Raw genomic sequence first — 22,616 nt, forward strand, 5'->3', positions numbered from 1 at the left:
GAAGGTTTAAGAGTGAACATCTACACGGACTCCAAGTATGCGTTTTTAACCACTCATGCCCACGGAGCTTTGTATAAAGAAAGAGGACTACTGAATTCAGAAGGCAAAGAAATAAAATACGCAGCTGAAATCCTACAACTATTGGAAGCAGTGTGGGAGCCGAAAGAAGTCGGTATCATACATTGTCGAGCGCATCTGAGAGGAGATGGTGATGTAACCAAAGGAAATCGGATGGCAGATAGTGCAGCTAAGCGTGCTGCTGAATCAGGAAGACAGGAATATGTGGGGCATATAGCTGCTCTTATACCAACTCCACTGTCCCAATGGACTCCAGTTTATACATCTCAAGAAGAAGAGTGGTTAAAGACTGAACCAGGAAAGTATTTGGAGAACAAGTGGTATCAGCTAGAAGATGGAAGAATAGTCATACCAGCATCACTAGCGGTAGAAATTGTCCAAAATTATCACAACGGGACTCATTCTGGGAGAGACAGCACAGAAGAATCTCTCAGAAAACATTTCTACATACCAAGATTGTCCAACTTGACTCAGGCCATTGTACGAAGATGTGTAACGTGTGCTAAAAATAATGCAGGACAAGGACCAGTAAAGCCACCAGGAGTCCAGTTTATGGGGGGACTCCCCATGTCCGATTTACAAATTGACTTTACAGTGATGCCTAAATCGGGTGGACATCGTTACCTGCTGGTAATTGTGTGCACCTATTCAGGCTGGGTAGAAGCATGTCCTACTCGTACAGAGAAAGCAGGAGAAGTTGTGAGATTCCTGCTACGAGAAATAATACCCCGATATGGACTACCCTGTTCTATAGGATCGGACAATGGTCCAGCTTTTGTTCATCAGTGCCTACAACAACTGACTCATATGCTCGGTATAAAGTGGAGGCTTCATACAGCATATAGACCCCAGAGTTCTGGTAAGGTAGAGAGAATGAATAGAACTATTAAGAATCAGTTGGCTAAAATGTGTCAGGAAACCCAACTTAAGTGGAACGTTCTCTTACCCATAGCTCTATTGCGAATCCGCAGTACCCCTACCAGAAGGATGGGCCTCTCTCCTTTTGAAATCATGTATGGGCGACCACCTCCCGTACTTGGTAACTTAAGGGGGGACTTGAGTCAGTTGGGAGAAGGAATTACCCGGCAGCAGGTTGTAGAGTTGGGTAGGACTATGGAGGAGGTACAGAAATGGGTACAAGATAGATTACCTGTGAATATTTATCCCCCTGTTCATAGTTACCATCCAGGAGACCAAGTGTGGATTAAAAGAGTGGAATAATGTACCGTTAGGGCCCAAGTGGAGAGGTCCTTATGTTGTTCTTTTGTCTACCCCTACAGCGATAAAAGTAGCCGAAGTGACTCCGTGGATACATCACTCCAGGGTTAAACCAGCAGCAGTCGATTCTTGGCAAGTTACAGCAGATCCAGAGAATCCCTGCAAGATCCGGTTAAAACGCACGACTCAGTCGGAGTAACGAGGAACTATTGTGGATTACAAATTTTATTATTTTTGGGATTTGGTGCGTGAGTGAGAAGGCCATAATAAAGCCTGTCCGCCCACCGACGTATAGTTTATAAGCCAGGGAAAGTCTCGAAGGGACTCCTGTGAAGACGAGCAGAACTCCATTCCCTGCAGCCCTTACATCCTGGAAGCTGAGGTGCCTTCGCACGGACGAAGACTGAGGATGACGGCGAAAGATGTGTTGATGATAGTGTTTATTTATGTGTATTTTTATATTCAGGAAGGTAGAGGTACCGACACTCCTAGCTGTGAGGTATGCATTAAGACTACAAGAACAGGTAACCATATTTCCCAAACCCTAATTTGGCATTCACAATACGAGTGTAAAGGAGATGTATCAAGATGTAGATACCTAAATATAGACTATAGTGTGTGCCATTTAGGAATAGGAGAACCTAAGTGCTTCAGTCCAGAGTATCAACCCCGTACAATTTGGTTGACTCTCAGGAATGGAGATCCTCAGGGGACCCTAATTAATAAGACAGTGTTAGAATCCGTACATTCTTCGGGTGTTCTGCTATTTGATGCGTGTAAAGCGATATCAAGTGGTAGAAAGCCGTGGAATGTATGTGGGGATCTTAGATGGGAGAGGACGTATGGGTCTAATGATAAATATATTTGTCCCAGTAGTAAAAATAAATATGTGAGTCCTAGATGCCCAAATAAAGACTATAACTTCTGCCCATATTGGTCTTGTGTGGGGTGGGCAACTTGGGGACAGACGGTAGACAAAGACATGATAGTGACTAAGTTGCCTACCAGCCCATATTGTAAGTCTATGGAATGCAACCCAGTCCATATACTTATAAATAACCCCGATAAGTTCTTAGACAAGTATGGCAATTTATTTGGGTTTCAAATATACGGGACGGGTTTAGATCCTGGGACAGTATTGTTTATAGGGATAGAGACTGATACGGTATCCTCCCAAACTCATCAAGTATACCATTCCTTTTATGAAGAGATGAGTATAGATAATAAGATCCCCCATAATGCTAAAAACCTGTTCATTGACTTAGCTGAAAGTATTGCCGGTAGTCTTAATGTTACCAACTGCTATGTGTGTGGAGGTACTAACATGGGAGACCAATGGCCTTGGGAAGCAAAGGAGGTAATGTCCGGTTCTGAGGCAGTTGACCAACTAATATCTACACAAGCCGATTATCATATGAGTGTTAGAGGTAAATCTGAGTGGAGATTAAAGACCTCCATCATAGGTTATGTTTGCATAGCAAGGAAAGGAATAATGTATAATACTTCTTTTCAAATAATTTTTATTAAAGTTTTACATATTTGTATAACAACAAGAATATAAACATTGTATTTGGGGGTAGGAAGGGAAGGGGAACTTGGAAATGGAAGAGAATAACCATCCAGTATTAAAATAGGCATAACAGTGTATGGCAAAAAAATAAATAAAAAAAATATGTTTTTACATCAATGCACTTTAATAACAATATGTCAAAGACCATATGCTGCTTTGATTTTTTCTTCCCACTTATCCCAATTATATTTTAATATTGGGAAACCACGCATATGAGCTCTATGGGATAATTCGTGTGCCTTGTTTTCTAGAATCAAATTAAAAACTTCCCTGAGAGATGGCACATCTTGGGACTTCCAATGTCTAGGTAAACAGGATGTAGCAGCGATCAAAATGTGACCTATGATTATTTTGTCCGATCTATTAACGGACTCCGGGAGTTTTTTAAATAAGGCTAGTTCCGAGGTTAAAATGCTAATGGTTGTGGCAAACCTAGCCACTTCTGAACTATATTCATTGCAGGTTGTCCGTAGGCTGAATGTATAACGTGTCCCGTTGACTGTATGTGTATTGTACTGTGACCGTTCGCATGCTGGCAGCCGTATGCCGCCAGCATACAAAGCATTCGTACGACGAACCACGGCTATCCTGGCCGTTCGCCGTACGAATGTGGACTCCCCAGGTAGACCACACATTCCCAGGTCGTGTGGCACCAATTAAGGGCTCTCCTAGGTGGCCGTCGATCCACTACCGACCATGCGGCGGTCGGCCATCTTGGATCCTTTGTCTCTGCAGCGGTGTTCGGGCGTCGAGAGCCTGGAACTGAAAACGGCTACTCAGTGATCCGAACACCGCTGGACTTCCAGAGCGTTCGGGAGTACCGCGTTCGGTACATTATGTGTCCCGTACTTATTCGGTACTTTTAAACTCACCTTGATGTTTAAATGTATTATGTGCGGCGTTCGGTCAATTCAGCTGGGATCGGAGCGGTATTCTCACAAAGTGTGCGCCCCGACCCCAGCTATCTACCGAACGTTCGGTTATTCTAAAGTGCCGAATATTACGGGAATTATGTATTTTAATGTCAATTGTCGGTTTTGCTGCACGAGGGGATAATCCACTTAATCGTCCATTTTAGTGGGAGTATCCTTCTCGTGCAGCGATGCCTGTTGGGAAAGTCACAATGCATGTTGGGAGAAATCCCCTGGAATATCTGTATGGAAACCCCTTGCATGGGGAACTGCATAAATACGCTGCTTGTGAATAAACCGAGTTAGTTGACTCCCAAACTGTGTTTCGTCCGGTTATTGGGAGGATTGGGGATATTGCCTTGCTTTCTACTCTGACTGTGGATTTCCTGAAGATACCAACGGATATCGTGGACTAATAGACTGCATTCCGTTACAATTGGTGGCAAGCGACGGGATCCGAACCTTACAGCCGAAAAGCAGCGTTCGTGTAAACTGGAACTACCGAACAAGGAAAGCAAGGGCAATTCGTATGGAGATTGATTATACCATACTGAAACGACAGACTTTAAAAGAACTATTGGAAGCCAGGGGTAAGATAGCCAGCAACAAATCTAAGGCTGTGCTGATCGCAGAACTGATGGAGGGAGACCAAGCCCGCAGCGCTACACCCCCACCAGCCATGGAAGAGACCCCATTCCAAAAAGAGCTACGAACCAGGTTGGCGTTCCTACCACAACCATTACCGCTGGAAATAATGACCGTGATGATATCGGATGTACAGGATTATCTGATGGCAACCAGCACACCAGCAACACCGCCTAGGGCAGAGTCTGTTACTGCCTCCACCTACGGACAGGTAAAGCCCAAAGTCCCACATCACGCATTTAAAGCGTTTTGTGAAGAAAAGGACGAAATTGATGGGTATTTGCAGGATTTTGAGCGGCTGTGCGATTTGCACGATTTGGAACCCGCCACATGGGTGCCGCTGCTGGCAGGCAAATTATCGGGTAGGGCAGCTGAAGCCTACCGTGCTGTACCCCGAGAGGACAGCAAAGATTACCCTAAGGTAAAGAGGGCGATCTTAGAGAGGTATGCTATTACCCCAGAGGCGTACCGGCGGAAATTCCGGGGCTTGCGCAAGCCTGAGAAAGATTCACATGCAGAATGGGCGCACAAGCTGGACCAAGCATCACTAGGCTGGATACAGGCCAGCAACGCTACAAACATGGAGGAGTTGAGGCAGTTAATGCTGCTGGAACAGTTTTTTAATGGTTTGTCCCCGGAAGCACAAGAATGGGTGAGGGACCGTAAACCACTCACCCTACCCGAAGCCGCTAAATTGGCGGATCAGCATTTTGATGCCAGGAGGCATCACGGTGCCCAAAATAAGACTCTCCCTCGGATTACAGGGACACCCAATAATTTTATCCCTACCAGCCCCACCGTACCCCTGCACCGGCCAGCACTGAATACTCCACCACCCCCCTCCCGATACAACGGCCGGGCTAACATTCAGTGTCACACATGCAAACAGTGGGGGCACATTTCTCGAGAGTGCACCCAAAACAGGAGCCGGCAAGCTTGGAATCAAGTGCGACAAAATTTGGCACCCAGGGCTGCTGCGCACCATTACCAGGTAGCCCCCGCCACCCAAGAATTGCTGAGTGCTCAAATTGAGGAGCCTCTAGGGGTGCTGCATGAGGTAATGTCGGTCCGGGCCACCGACAACCGACAACATCACCGGCAGCTAGTAACCCTGGAGGGGAAGGAGGTACAAGGGCTCCGGGATTCAGGAGCCACTCTAACTTTGGTTGCACCACATTTGGTACCAGGCGCAACCCACACTGGCGGCTCAGTGGCAGTACGGGTGGCAGGGGGAGCAGTATACCGGCTACCTACTGCCAAGGTTCATTTGGATTGGGGTGTGGGAGAGGGAACTGTGGAAGTGGGGCTGATGCAGAATTTACCTGCAGATGTTGTGCTGGGGAATGACTTGGGCCAAATGACTTCCGCTTTTATTCCCCAGGCTCCGTACCAGGAGGCACACCCCGTAACCACCCGACAACAGGCTCGCACCACGGCTACACCGATACACTCTGAGGCTCAGGTAAGAGACCCTGTTCCCCAACTGACCCCCATGTCCTGGGATACCACGACGACTTTTGCGACCGAAGTCCAGACCGATCCCACCCTCCAAGTATATAGGGACAGGGCACCAACAGACCAAGCAGGGCTAGAGGGGGAGCGGTTCATCTGGGAGAAAGAGTTGCTATACCGTGTCACGGCAAAAGATGTGGGGGGGTCTGTCACCTTAACTAATAAACAGCTAGTGGTACCCCAGAAATATAGACAGGAGCTGCTGAGAATTGCGCATGACATTCCCTTGTCAGGACACCTAGGGATGACCCGTACCCGATACCGTTTGACCCATGCCTTCTTCTGGCCCGGGATCTCTCAGGATGTGCGCCAGTATTGCACCTCCTGCGACGTCTGCCAGCGTGTAGGTAAACGAGGGGATCGCCACAAGGCCAGGCTATGTCCCCTACCCATCATTGCAGAACCCTTCAGCCGAGTAGCGGTGGATATCGTAGGGCCCTTGCCAAAACCCAGTCCCTCTGGCAAAAGATATATCCTAACTATAGTGGACTACGCCACCAGGTACCCCGAAGCTGTAGCTCTCTCTAATATCCACGCTGAGACCGTAGCGGAAGCCTTAATGAAGGTATTTTCCCGAGTAGGGTTTCCCCAAGAGATCATCTCAGACCGAGGTACCCAATTTACGGCCGAAGTTACCCAACATCTGTGGAAGGTGTGTGGCATTAAGCCAATAGTTAATTCCGCCTACCACCCCCAGTCCAATGGGCTATGTGAGCGGTTCAACGGGACGCTGAAGCAGATGCTTCGGACGTTCGGGGAGACCCACAAAGACTGGGAGAGGTTTCTGCCTCACCTACTCTTTGCTTATAGAGAGGTTCCCCAGGAGTCAACAGGATTCTCCCCGTTTGAGCTACTATTTGGGAGGAGGGTGCGGGGACCCTTGAATTTGATTAGGGAACACTGGGAGGGGGAGAGTCCCACTAACGAAACCCCTATCATATCATACGTCCTGGAGTTCAGGGACCGTCTGGAGGCGCTAACTCAGGCTGTACACACCAACCTCCAGGCGGCCCAGCAACGCCAGCGACGCTGGTACGATAGAGGAGCCAGGGACCGCAGCTTTCAGGTGGGACAGAAGGTCTTGATCTTAAAGCCCGTCCGCACCGATAAGCTGCAGGCCATCTGGCAAGGCCCATACCAGGTAGTGGAGCAGCGATGCGACACTACCTATGTGATCGCCCCCTGCTCAGGGGTAGGGAAGAGACGCATGCTCCACGTGAACATGCTCAAACCCTACCATGAGAGGATCGAGGATGTGACGGCAATCTGTGCCTCCTCCTTAGAGGATCAGGAGAACCTACCCTTACCTGACCTACTAGAACCCGAGGAACAGATAGAGCCTTCCCGGGGAGTCCAGCTGGGGGAGCGGCTAAGCCCCCAGGAGCGTGCCCAGGTACAGGCGCTGATTGTAGCCAAAGGGACTACCTTCTCCAATTTACCTGGGTACACTCCGTTAGCCACCCACCGAGTAGAGACCCCGGGACAGCTACCTATGCGCCAGGCTCCATATAGGGTTCCGGAATCAGTCCGTACCCATATGAAAGCCGAACTAGACGAAATGCTGCAGCTAGGGGTTATCGAACCCTCCGATAGCCCCTGGGCATCGCCGGTAGTCCTGGTACCTAAAAAGGATGGCACCACCCGATTCTGTGTCGACTACCGGAGGCTAAATGACAAAACGGTGTCTGATGCCTACCCGATGCCCCGGATAGACGAGCTGTTAGATAAGATGGCACGGGGCCAGTACCTCACTACCATTGATTTGTGTAAGGGGTACTGGCAGATTCCTCTAGCCGATGACGCCATCCCCAAGTCGGCGTTTGTCACCCCGTTTGGCCTGTACCAATTCAAGGTCATGCCTTTCGGGATGAAAAACGCTCCGGCTACCTTTCAGCGGATGGTAGATCGGCTACTGGACGGTTTTCAGGAGTATGCCTGTGCTTATCTAGATGATATAGCCATCTTTAGCCAGACCTGGGAAGACCACCTACACCACATAGGGGCGATCCTAGATCGCATTGGGGAGGCTGGGTTAACACTAAAACCTAGCAAGTGCCACATAGGTATGGCCGAGGTACAGTATCTGGGCCACCGTGTAGGATGTGGGCAGCAGAGGCCTGAGCCAGCCAAGATTGAGGCCGTAGCAAAGTGGCCTACCCCCAGGACTAAGACCCAGGTGCTGGCGTTCCTAGGGACGGCCGGCTATTACAGGAAGTTTGTCCCCGACTATAGCACCCTGGCCAAACCCCTAACGGACCTGACCAAAAAGAACCTTCCCCGACTAATTGTCTGGGCCCCAGAGTGTGAGCAGGCATTCCAACAACTCAAAACAGCTCTCACCAATGCTCCTGTGTTAACTGCTCCTGATCCAACTAAAAGATTTCTTGTTCACACAGACGCTTCCATGTTTGGATTGGGGGCAGTACTGAGCCAAGTGGGAGCCGATGGCGGAGAACACCCCGTAGCCTATCTAAGCCGCAAGCTACTACCCCGGGAAGTGAGCTACGCCGCCATCGAGAAAGAATGCCTGGCCGTGGTGTGGGCCCTTAAAAAGTTGCAGCCATATCTGTACGGACAACCTTTTTCCTTACTCACAGATCACAACCCGTTAGTGTGGCTAAACCGTGTGTCTGGAGACAATGCCCGGCTGCTGCGCTGGAGTTTGGCGCTGCAGCCCTTTGACTTTACTATCCATTACCGGCCAGGAAAACAAAACGGTAACGCTGACGGGTTATCCAGACAGACTGAACTCGAGAAGTGATCTGTGAGTACTCTCCCGGACATCCCCAAGCCGATCCGTTGGGATCAGACTGTGTATGCCGGCTTGGTTCTGGGGGAGCATTGTGGCAAACCTAGCCACTTCTGAACTATATTCATTGCAGGTTGTCCGTAGGCTGAATGTATAACGTGTCCCGTTGACTGTATGTGTATTGTACTGTGACCGTTCGCATGCTGGCAGCCGTATGCCGCCAGCATACAAAGCATTCGTACGACGAACCACGGCTATCCTGGCCGTTCGCCGTACGAATGTGGACTCCCCAGGTAGACCACACATTCCCAGGTCGTGTGGCACCAATTAACCGATTGCAACATTGTTGCAATCGGTAATTAAGGGCTCTCCTAGGTGGCCGTCGATCCACTACCGACCATGCGGCGGTCGGCCATCTTGGATCCTTTGTCTCTGCAGCGGTGTTCGGGCGTCGAGAGCCTGGAACTGAAAACGGCTACTCAGTGATCCGAACACCGCTGGACTTCCAGAGCGTTCGGGAGTACCGCGTTCGGTACATTATGTGTCCCGTACTTATTCGGTACTTTTAAACTCACCTTGATGTTTAAATGTATTATGTGCGGCATTCGGTCAATTCAGCTGGGATCGGAGCGGTATTCTCACAAAGTGTGCGCCCCGACCCCAGCTATCTACCGAACGTTCGGTTATTCTAAAGTGCCGAATATTACGGGAATTATGTATTTTAATGTCAATTGTCGGTTTTGCTGCACGAGGGGATAATCCACTTAATCGTCCATTTTAGTGGGAGTATCCTTCTCGTGCAGCGATGCCTGTTGGGAAAGTCACAATGCATGTTGGGAGAAATCCCCTGGAATATCTGTATGGAAACCCCTTGCATGGGGAACTGCATAAATACGCTGCTTGTGAATAAACCGAGTTAGTTGACTCCCAAACTGTGTTTCGTCCGGTTATTGGGAGGATTGGGGATATTGCCTTGCTTTCTACTCTGACTGTGGATTTCCTGAAGATACCAACGGATATCGTGGACTAATAGACTGCATTCCGTTACAATGGTCCTGTCCACTTTAATAATTAGGTCGTGAATCAATTTCCAATATTTAGTTAATTTAGGACAGAACCACCAGATATGGGCCATATTGCCCACAACCCCACAATCCCTCCAACACCGGTCAGAATACATATTATTCATGTTGTGCAATCTAGACGGGGCCAGGTACCAACGATATAAAATTTTATAATGATTTTCAAAGTGGTCGGTGCAATACGAAATACCTTTTAAAGCTTTAAAAAAACCGAACCATTCTTCTAGATCGTACTGGGCACCCAACTCCGTCTCCCATGACAACATGTGTTTTAATTTAACTAGGGGCTTGGCGTTATAAATCGAGTAGCATAAGGATATCATGCCTTTACTAGTGGGGCTGCATAAAAAAAGCTTTCTCTAATGGAGACATCTCAAGCGTTTTATAGTTTTTATCAAATTCAGGTACCTTATATAGTTCTTTCAATTTGTCAATGATTACCTTACAATCCAACTCACATACATTCGTTAATCCATACTTAAGTTTCAATTTTTCCAAAGAAAGAATAGCATTGCCGTGAAAAAAATTGTCAAGATTAGTTATAGAGCATTCCTTCAACAGTTCTATTTTTAAGGATGGGATATAATCTTTCAATAACTCAATAGGCATTGCTCTATATAAGCTGGGAGAATGATCATTTTTAAAAACAATATCCCAGGCCTTAAGTGTAGTCTTGGTGGATAAAAATAACTTAATAATACTTCTGTAGGAGAATTAACTTGTCTAGGGCAAAAAGCTTATGATGATGATACAAAGAATACAACTTGGTGGTCGGCTTCAAATGTCTCAGAACCATCTAACCCGTTTGCTAGATACGCCAATTTAAAGGATGTGTGGTTTGATTTATCCATCACATCTACCTGGAGAGCCCCAGCAAATTTGTACTGGATCTGTGGTAAGAAAGCCTATTCGGAGTTGCCACAGGACTGGGAAGGGGCATGTGTGTTGGGTATGCTCAAACCATCCTTCTTCTTGTTACCTATTGAAACAGGTGAGACTTTAGGTGTTAAAGTGTATGATGTGAATCATAGGAAGAAAAGGGGACCCATAGAGATAGGCGCCTGGGAAGATGATGAATGGCCTCCCCAGCGTATTATAGATTATTATGGGCCAGCCACGTGGGCAGAAGATGGTACCTTTGGTTATAGAACCCCTATTTATATGCTCAACCGTATTATAAGATTACAGGCGGTGGTTGAGATTATTACTAACGAAACATCACAAGCGCTCAATCTTCTAGCGAAGCATAATACCAGGATGAGGACAGCAGTCTACCAAAATAGATTAGCCTTGGATTACCTATTGGCAGTAGAGGGAGGTGTATGTGGGAAGTTTAACCTGAGCAATTGCTGTCTTCAAATAGATGACGAAGGGCAAGCAATAGCTGAGCTTACTAGCCATATGGTTAAACTAGCGCATGTGCCTACTCAGGTATGGAAAGGGTATAATCCAAGTAGTTGGTTTGGTAGCTGGTATGAGTGGTTTGGAGGGCTTAAGGCAGTGGTAGGTGGAGTCCTACTGATTTTAATGTTGTGTCTACTCCTGCCGTGTCTTATACCCTTAGTAGTCAGGTCTGTGCAAAGCCTGATAGAAAATATAGCAGAGAGGAAGGCTGCTGCACAGATAATGGCAATTTATAAGTATAAGGCTCTAGATCAGGGAGAACCAATGCAAGGAGATGAGTGTTGAAGATTCACATCATAAGTTAAGTCTGGTCTGGTTCAAGGTAACTTGCGGTGTATGCAAACCAAGGTTAAGTGATGCCTCAAGTAATTGTGAAATATCAAGAGGCATCAAAGGGGGGAATGTGGTGGAATCTCGGTAAAAATAAATTTAGTAGGCCAAGATTACCACGTGGCATGTGTACGTGCATATGCTGACGTATCGATCAGTTGGTTGCACGAGGCAAGATACGATCAGTAGTGTACGGAGCATGTGCAAGAATACAGGATGTAGTATTCCCCTCCTCCATTGTGCTGGACAAGCCATGCGGTCAAGCAGGAAGTTAATTCTTATTTGTATTGATTGGTCAAGAGAATGTGCGGGTGGAGCTTAATATGGGAGGAGTTATGTGCCTATATAAGGAGCCTGCACTATTGTCCGGGGCTCAGAACTTGTGGTATTTTGGTGACGTTAGTCCCTCTGAGTCCCGATCGGTGATCCAATAAAGAATCTCTTCCTTCCTGAAGAAACCTGTGTCCATCTCTCTGTGCTTTGCTTCCGTCAGTTTCTCCGGTATCACTGGCTGTATATTGTAAATACTGCATACACTGGCTGTATATTGTAAATACTGCATACACTGGCTGAATATTGTAAATACTGCATACACTGGCTGTATATTGTAAATACTGCACACACTGGCTGTATATTGTAAATACTGCATACACTGGCTGTATATTGTAAATACTGCATACACTGGCTGTATATTGTAAATACTGCACACACTGGCTGTATATTGTAAATACTGCACACACTGGCTGTATATTGTAAATACTGCATACACTGGCTGTATATTGAGCACACTGCACACACTGGCTGTATATTGTAAATACTGCATACACTGGCTGTATATTGTAAATACTGCATACACTGGCTGTATATTGTAAATACTGCACACACTGTCTGTATATTGTAAATACTGCACACACTGGCTGTATATTGTAAATACTGCATACACTGGCTGTATATTGTAAATACTGCATACACTGGCTGTATATTGTAAATACTGCACACACTGGCTGTATATTGTAAATACTGCACACACTGGCTGTATATTGTAAATACTGCACACACTGGCTGTATATTGTAAATACTGCATACACTGGCTGTATATTGTAAATACTGCACACATTGGCTGTATATTGTAAATACTGCACACACTGGCTGTATATTGTAAATACTGCATACACTGGCTGTATATTGAGCACACTGCACACACTGGCTGTATATTGTAAATACTGCACACACTGGCTGTATATTGAGCACACTGCACACACTGGCTGTATATTGTAAATACTGCACACACTCTCTGTATATTGAAAATACTGCACACACTCTCTGTATATTGTAAATACTGCACACACTGTCTGTATATTGTAAATACTGCACACACTGTCTGTATATTGTAAATACTGCGCACACTGGCTGTATATTGTAAATACTGCGCACACTGGCTGTATATTGTAAATACTGCACACACTGTCTGTATATTGTAAATACTGCGCACACTGGCTGTATATTGTAAATACTGCACACACTGTCTGTATATTGTAAATACTGCACACACTGGCTGTATATTGTAAATACTGCGCACACTGGCTGTATATTGTAAATACTGCATACACTGGCTGTATATTGTAAATACTGCACACACTGGCTGTATATTGAAAATACTGCACACACTGTCTGTATATTGTAAATACTGCACACACTGTCTGTATATTGTAAATACTGCACACACTGTCTGTATATTGTAAATACTGCACACAGTGGCTGTATATTGAGCACACTGCACACACTGGCTGTATATTGTAAATACTGCACACACTGGCTGTATATTGTAAATACTGCATACACTGGCTGTATATTGTAAATACTGCGCACACTGGCTGTATATTGTAAATACTGCATACACTGGCTGTATATTGTAAATACTGCACACACTGGCTGTATATTGTAAATACTGCACACACTGGCTGTATATTGTAAATACTGCACACACTGGCTGTATATTGTAAATACTGCACACACTGGCTGTATATTGTAAATACTGCACACACTGGTGTGTGTGCAGTGTGCTCAATATACAGCCAGTGTGTGCAGTATTTACAATATACAGCCAGTGTGTGCAGTATTTACAATATACAGCCAGTGTGTGCAGTATTTACAATATACAGCCAGTGTGTGCAGTATTTACAACATACAGCCAGTGTGTGCAGTATTTACAATTTATTTATTTTCTCCCCAAGATACATAAAGACATGAATAAACCCCCAGGGAGACCAATAGTATCGGGTATAGGTTCTGTCCTTTGCAATCTTTCTCAATACTTAGACACTCTTCTTCAACCTGCTGTCAAACAAATGAAATCCTATTTACAAGATTCTATGTCTCTTTTAAACTTTTTAAGTCATTTTAAATGGGACCCAAATTTTATTCTAGTAACCTGTGATGTGCAATCATTATATACAATCATACCACACAATATAGGCTGTCAAGCGATAAAAAACATTTTAACAAAAGAAAAAAGGATCTCTGAAATACAAATTGATTTTATATTAGATGGTATTAATATTATTTTAAAAAACAACTATTTTTGGTTCCTCAACTCGTTTTATCTCCAAAAAAGAGGAACCGCTATGGGTACCAGGTTTGCCCCTAGCTATGCCAATTTATTTATGGCAGACTGGGAGTCCTCAGCTATATACGATGGAGACAAGCTAAGGGCAAACCTGGTCTCATATTTTAGATATATTGATGACCTGTTTTTTATCTGGAATGGATCCGAAGATAGTCTTATTTCTTTTATTCATGATCTTAACAAAAATGATAGAGGCATAATTTTAACCCATGAATTTAGTAAAGTACAAATTAACTTTTTAGATTTAAATATATTTGTCAAAAACGGGCAGATCCACACGAAAACTTTCTTCAAAAAAGTCTGCGTAAATACAGCAATTGACAAAAACAGCTGCCATTACAAACCCTGGCTCGACAGTGCTCCTAGAAGGCAATTTTTAAGGCTACGCAGAAACTGTACCGAATTAGAAGATTTTAATGAGCAAGCAAATATTTTAAAAGATAAATTTATCGAAAAAAATTACTCAGAGACCGACTTATTAGAAAATATTAATTTGATCAAACACAAAAATAGGAGTGAACTTCTAACATATAAAACAAAAAATACAAACGAATCTATATCCCTCCCTATAACTTTTAACTACAATAACAAAAGCAGTGTAATTAAAAAAATTATTAAAAAACACTGGCATATTTTAAAACAAGACGATAAACTTAACAAAATTATTCCCGAAAAACCAAATATAGTTTTTAGAGGAGCTCCCAATTTTAGATCGATTTTAACCACGAATTTTACCAAAACTATTGCACAGAAAAACCCTGTATCCTTCTTTCCGCAAACTAAAGGGTTTTACAAATGTAAAACATGCATTGTATGCAAAACCACAGATCCCACATTTGCATCTAAGGTGACTCAGTTTGTTTCAAATAAGACTAACACTGTGTATAATATCAAAGAGTTTATTACCTGTAACACCAAAAATGTAATTTATTTGCTCGAATGCCCTTGTGGCTTCCAGTACGTTGGAATGACCACAAGGTGCCTGAAAATCAGGTTGAGCGAACATTGTAGAAACATCAAAAATGGATACTTAAATCATACAGTATCCAAACATTTTATTAACCATAATAAAGACCCTAAATTGTTAAAATGTATGGGGATAAAAAAATGCACTTTACCCTGGAGAGGGGGAGATATTAAAAATGTCTTAGGAAAAACAGAAATGGAGTGGGTCTATAAGTTACAGACCCTCTCACCTCAAGGTTTAAATGCAGACTTTGATCTGCACAATTTTTTATGATTATACAAATTTTTTATGACTATACTGTTTTACTTTATATTTCATTTTTATATTTTAGACATCAGTTGGTTATACTTTTATCATTCTTCTATTTTTTTTTTTTTTTTATTGTTACTAATTTTACCCATAGTTTTTTAACTATGGTATTCATTTTCATTTTCATTTTTATTTTATTTAATGCCCACTCCCTCTCCCCTCCTCTTTGACGGCTATTTTCGCCGTCTAGTATTTTGATCCATATAGGCACCCGTACTGTGCCCTTCAGGAAGCAGCTCGTTGCTAATTTACTCAGCGAGCTGCCTCCCGGTCTCCGCCCCCCCGTGCGTGCGCACATCTGACCGGCACTACTACAAGCCCCATGAGGCTTAGCTCCATAGTAGTGCCGGCGGGTAAAAGTTTCACGGGGAGGGGCGCATACCTCACGCGCATAGCGCTCTGAAACTACATTTCCCATACACCCCAAGTCCGGTCATGTGACACAAGTCCAATAATCTCAATTTTAAGTTATAAGCTTCGTTTTTTACATTTCTGTGTTTCTTTATGTATATATTACTTATGACCATTTGTATGCACATTCGTTTTTTACTTATTTAAGGTTTAACAGTGTTTTAATCTAAGTGTTTTTCTGATTGGCCAATCATTTTTTGGCGCAAATTTTAACAATTTACATTGTCTTATATATACTGTATCTTGCCAGGTTTAATGCTATATTACCATTTTGAAAAAGCCTGTTTAGGTGAAACGCGTTAATGGTTTTAAATTGTGTATTTTAATATTAAAGTGATTTTGGTTACCTTCTTTATAGGACCAACTCCTACTTTATTTGATATACTATTTTATTATTCCTGGCAGTTTTATATTTTATTTATTTTATTTTTTATTTATAATTTTTTTCTTCCTTTTTATATATATATATATATTTTCTATATTTTTTATATATATATTATTATTTAATATTATTATATTATTCTATCACTACTATTTTTACCTCTCATACTCGGATCCTGATCCAAAGAAATCCCAGGTGGGGATTATTCCACCAGCGCCCTATTAATAGAGCAGTATTTCCTGCTCTATATTTGTAAGTATATTTCATTTACTGTTACTTCACATACCCTACCTACTGAGAGCACTATTGTTGTTTTCTATACATTCCGGAGTACCAAGGTTGGATCGCCAGACGTCTTCTCCAGTATATCCTGGTAGCGGGGATCATACCGCTGCAACGCCTATAAGTCCAGAGCTGGTCTAAAGCTCATACAAATGTGAGTGTATTATCATATTATTTTCTCATTTTACCCTTGGAGCCGCAATTCTTCACTATTGGCAGTTTGTCGTGTCTCCTATTTTGTCTCCACATATACGGATCATCCTACTCCCCGGACGGATCAACTCCTGAGGACTGTACAGATATCCCACCAAGCTATATCAGTGAGACTATTTTTTATTCATCAATTTTTTATTCATTTTTACCATTTTTACTACCACTTTTTCATTGTATACTCTTTTTTTATCTGCAAAGACTCTCCTCAAAGATATATATATTTTTCCATAAGATAATTTCTTTACCTGGTGTAAGAGACTTACGTTTTCCATTATTATCAGATTGTGACCATCCGGTCTGGTTTACACTGTATTTTACTACTTTTTAGCGCAGCCCTTCCCCCCCGTTGTTTCATTTCCAGTTTGTTTTTAGGGTTTTGTGGGATTCCCTAATTAGGGTTGCAGCTTTTACTGTTATTGAGCGCAGACTCTTCTCTTTGTTTTAGTATTTACAATATACAGCCAGTGTGTGCAGTATTTACAACATACAGCCAGTGTGTGCAGTATTTACAATATACAGCCAGTGTATGCAGTATTTACAATATACAGCCAGTGTGTGCAGTATTTACAATATACAGACAGTGTGTGCAGTATTTTCAATATACAGACAGTGTGTATATTGTGTGTATACACTGGCTGTATATTGTAAATACTGCACACACTGGCTGTATATTGTAAATACTGCACACACTGGCTGTATATTGTAAATACTACACACACTGGCTGTATATTGTAAATACTGCACACACTGACTGTATATTGTAAATATTGCACACACTGGCTGTATATTGTAAATACTGCACACACTGGCTGTATATTGTAAATACTGCATACACTGGCTGTATATTGTAAATACTGCATACACTGGCTGTATATTGTAAATACTGCACACACTGGCTGTATATTGTAAATACTGCACACACTGGCTGTATATTGAGCACACTGCACACACTGGCTGTATATTGTAAATACTGCATACACTGGCTGTATATTGTAAATACTGCATACACTGGCTGTATATTGTAAATACTGCATACACTGACTGTATATTGTAAATACTGCACACACTGGCTGTATATTGAGCATACTGCACACACTGGCTGTATATTGAGCACACTGCACACACTGGCTGTATATTGCAGACACTATACACACTGGCTGCCTGTATATTGTAAATACTGCACACACTGGCTGTATATTGAGCACACTGCACACGATGGCTGTATATTGCAGACCATGGGCACACAGGATGTATATCATGGATACGGCACACACTGGCTGTTTATTGCAGATACTGCACACACTGGCTGTATATTGTAAATACTGCACACACCTGCGGTATATTGCGGACACTGCACACACTGGTTGTATATTGCGGACACTGCACACACTGGCTGTTTATTGCGGACACTGCACACGCTTGCTGTTTATTGCAGACACTATACACACTGGCTGTATATTGTAAATACTGCACACACTGGTTGTTTATTGCACACACTGCACACACTGGCAGTATATTGTAAATACTGCACACATTGGTTGTTTATTGTGGACACTGCACACACTGGCTGTATATTGTAAATACTGCACACACTGGCTGTATATTGTAAATACTGCATACACTGGCTGTATATTGTAAATACTGCATACACTGGCTGTATATTGTAAATACTGCACACACTGGCTGTATATTGAGCACACTGCACACACTGGCTGTATATTGTAAATACTGCACACACTGGCTGTATATTGTAAATACTGCACACACTGGCTGTATATTGTAAATACTGCACACACTGGCTGTATATTGTAAATACTGCACACACTGGCTGTATATTGTAAATACTGCACACACTGGCTGTATATTGTAAATACTGCACACACTGGCTGTATATTGTAAATACTGCATACACTGGCTGTATATTGTAAATACTGCACACACTGGCTGTATATTGTAAATACTGCACACACTGGCTGTATATTGTAAATACTGCATACACTGGCTGTATATTGTAAATACTGCACACACTGTCTGTATATTGTAAATACTGCACACACTGGCTGTATATTGTAAATACTGCACACACTGGCTGTATATTGTAAATACTGCACACACTGGCTGTATATTGTAAATACTGCACACACTGGCTGTATATTGTAAATACTGCACACACTGGCTGTATATTGTAAATACTGCACACACTGGCTGTATATTGTAAATACTGCACACACTGGCTGTATATTAAGCACACTGCACACACTGGCTGTATATTGTAAATACTGCACACACTGGCTGTATATTGTAAATACTGCACACACTGGCTGTATATTGTAAATACTGCACACACTGGCTGTATATTGTAAATACTGCACACACTGGCTGTATATTGTAAATACTGCACACACTGGCTGTATATTGTAAATACTGCACACACTGGCTGTATATTAAGCACACTGCACACACTGGCTGTATATTGTAAATACTGCACACACTGGCTGTATATTGAGCACACTGCACACGCTGGCTGTATATTGCAGACCATGGGCACACAGGATGTATATCATGGATACGGCACACACTGGCTGTTTATTGCAGACACTGCACACACTGGCTGTATATTGTAAATACTGCACACACCTGCGGTATATTGCGGACACTGCACACACTGGTTGTATATTGCGGACACTGCACACACTGGCTGTTTATTGCGGACACTGCACACGCTTGCTGTTTATTGCAGACACTATATACACTGGCTGTATATTGTAAATACTGCACACATTGGTTGTTTATTGTGGACACTGCACACACTGGCTGTATATTGTAAATACTGCACACACTGGCTGTATATTGTAAATACTGCACACACTGGCTGTATATTGTAAATACTGCACACATTGGTTGTTTATTGTGGACACTGCACACACTGGCTGTATATTGTAAATACTGCACACACTGGCTGTATATTGTAAATACTGCACACACTGGCTGTATATTGCGGACACTGCACACACTGGCTGTATATTGCGGACACTGCACACACTGGCTGTATATTGCGGACACTGCACACACTGGCTGTATATTGTAAATACTGCACACACTGGCTGTATATTGTAAATACTGTACACACTGGCTGTATATTGTGGACACTGCACACACTGGTTGTATATTGTAAATACTGCACACACTGGCTGTATATCGAGCACAGCACACACTGGCTGTATATTGTAAATACTGCACACATTGGCTGTTTATTGTGGACACTGCACACACTGTCTGCATATTGTAAATACTGCACACACTGACTGTATATTGCAGACACTGTACACACTGGCTGTATATTGTAAATACTGCACACACTGGCTGTATATTGTAAATACTGCACACACTGGCTGTATATTGCGGACACTGCACACACTGACTGTTTATTGCGGACCCTGCACACACTGTCTGTATATTGTAAATACTGCACACACTGGCTGTATATTGTAAATACTGCACACACTGGCTGTATATTGTAAATACTGCACACACTGGCTGTATATTGCGGACACTGCACACACTGACTGTTTATTGCGGACACTGCACACACTGTCTGTATATTGTAAATACTGCACACACTGGCTCTATATTGTAAATACTGCACACACTGGCTGTATATTGTAAATACTGCACACACTGGCTGTATATTGCGGACACTGCACACACTGACTGTTTATTGCGGACACTGCACACACTGACTGTATATTGTAAATACTGCACACACTGGCTGTATATTGTAAATACTGCACAATCTGGCTGTATATTGAGGACACTGCACACACTGGCCGTATATTGTAAATACTGCACAATCTGGCTGTATATTGAGGACACTGCACACACTGGCTGTATATTGAAGCTTTGCCCCAGTTTGGCAGAATACAGATACTGGAACTATCACCCTGGAAATCATGAGATTATAACCCAATATACCCATTGTACCTACCTTTGTGTGCCCACGGGAGGTACCAGGGGCAGGTCACATTTACATATGTTCCAGGAACGCCATCTGGCCAGCAAGCATAATCATCGAATGTTCTGTTACAAAACCTGCCTGTGGGGAGACAGATAACCAGATCAGACTCTTCGACATAATGTGTGAATTCACATCTAACGTAAATTAACCTGCAGCCAACACACCAGAGGCGAGGACTACTGACGGTGAACATGGGCTAGGACTACTGACGGTGAGCACGAGCTAGGACTACTGACAGTGAGCACGGGCTAGGACTACTGACGGTGAACATGGGCTAGGATTACTGACAGTGAGCATGGGCTAGGACTACTGACAGTGAGCATGGGCTAGGACTATTGACAGTGAGCATGGACTAGGACTACTGACAGTGAGCATGGGCTAGGACTACTGACAGTGAGCACGGGCTAGGACTACTGACAGTGAGCATGGGCTAGGACTACTGACAGTGAGCACGGGCTAGGACTACTGACAGTGAGCATGGGTTAGGACTACTGACAGTGAGCACGGGCTAGGACTATTGACAGTGTGCAATTGGATCTGCAGTCAGTCTGTATAAAGATCTCACTGGATACACAGTCAGTCTGTACATAGATCTCACTGGATACACAGTCAGTATGTATATAGATCTCACTGGATACGCAGTCAGTCTGTATATAGATCTCACTGGATACACAGTCAGTCTGTATATAGATCTCACTGGATACACAGTCAGTCTGTATATAGATCTCACTGGATACGCAGTCAGTCTGTATATAGATCTCACTGGATACACAGTCAGTCTGTATATAGATCTCGCTGGATACACAGTCAGTCTGTATATAGATCTCACTGGATACGCAGTCAGTCTGTATATAGATCTCACTGGATACACAGTCAGTCTGTATATAGATCTCACTGGATACGCAGTCAGTCTGTATATAGATCTCACTGGATACGCAGTCAGTCTGTATATAGATCTCACTGGATACGCAGTCAGTCTGTATATAGATCTCACTGGATACGCAGTCAGTCTGTATATAGATCTCACTGGATACGCAGTCAGTCTGTATATAGATCTCACTGGATACGCAGTCAGTCTGCATATAGATCTCACCGGATACGCAGTCAGTCTGTATATAGATCTCACTGGATACACAGTCAGTCTGTATATAGATCTCTCTGGATACGCAGTCAGTCTGTATATAGATCTCACTGGATACGCAGTCAGTCTGTATATAGATCTCACTGGATACGCAGTCAGTCTGTATATAGATCTCACTGGATACACAGTCAGTCTGTACATAGATCTCACTGGATACGCAGTCAGTCTGTATATAGATCTCACTGGATACGCAGTCAGTCTGTATATAGATCTCACTGGATACGCAGTCAGTCTGTATATAGATCTCACTGGATACGCAGTCAGTCTGTATATAGATCTCACTGGATACGCAGTCAGTCTGTATATAGTTCTCACTGGATACACAGTCAGTCTGTATATAGATCTCACTGGATACGCAGTCAGTCTGTATATAGATCTCACTGGATACACAGTCAGTCTGTATATAGATCTCACTGGATACGCAGTCAGTCTGTATATAGATGTCACTGGATACACAGTCAGTCGGTATATAGTTCTCACTGGGCACGCAGTCAGTCTGTATATAGATCTCACTGGATACACAGTCAGTCTGTATATAGATCTCACTGGATACACAGTCAGTCTGTATATAGATCTCACTGGATACACAGTCAGTCTGTATATAGATCTCACTGGATACACAGTCAGTCTGTATATAGATCTCACTGGATTCACAGTCAGTCTGTATATAGATCTCACTGGGCACACAGTCAGTCTGTATGTAGATCTCACTGAATACGCAGTCAGTCTGTATATAGATCTCACTGGATACACAGTCAGTCTGTATATAGA

The 22,616-nt window shown here is 43.4% G+C and overlaps 1 protein-coding gene across 1 annotated transcript in view; it reads right to left on the reverse strand.

The window, feature by feature from the left end:
- GLP1R (glucagon like peptide 1 receptor) overlaps positions 1-22,616 on the reverse strand; it is a 451,384-nt gene that overhangs the window by 177,544 nt on the left and 251,224 nt on the right. The window contains exon 3 of the mRNA XM_063441557.1: positions 20,675-20,782. Coding sequence (XP_063297627.1) covers positions 20,675-20,782 — 108 coding nt within the window. The remainder of the gene's footprint in view (positions 1-20,674; positions 20,783-22,616) is intronic.

This window comes from Pelobates fuscus, chromosome 2 (assembly GCF_036172605.1).
Source record: "Pelobates fuscus isolate aPelFus1 chromosome 2, aPelFus1.pri, whole genome shotgun sequence".
NCBI lineage: Eukaryota > Metazoa > Chordata > Amphibia > Anura > Pelobatidae > Pelobates > Pelobates fuscus.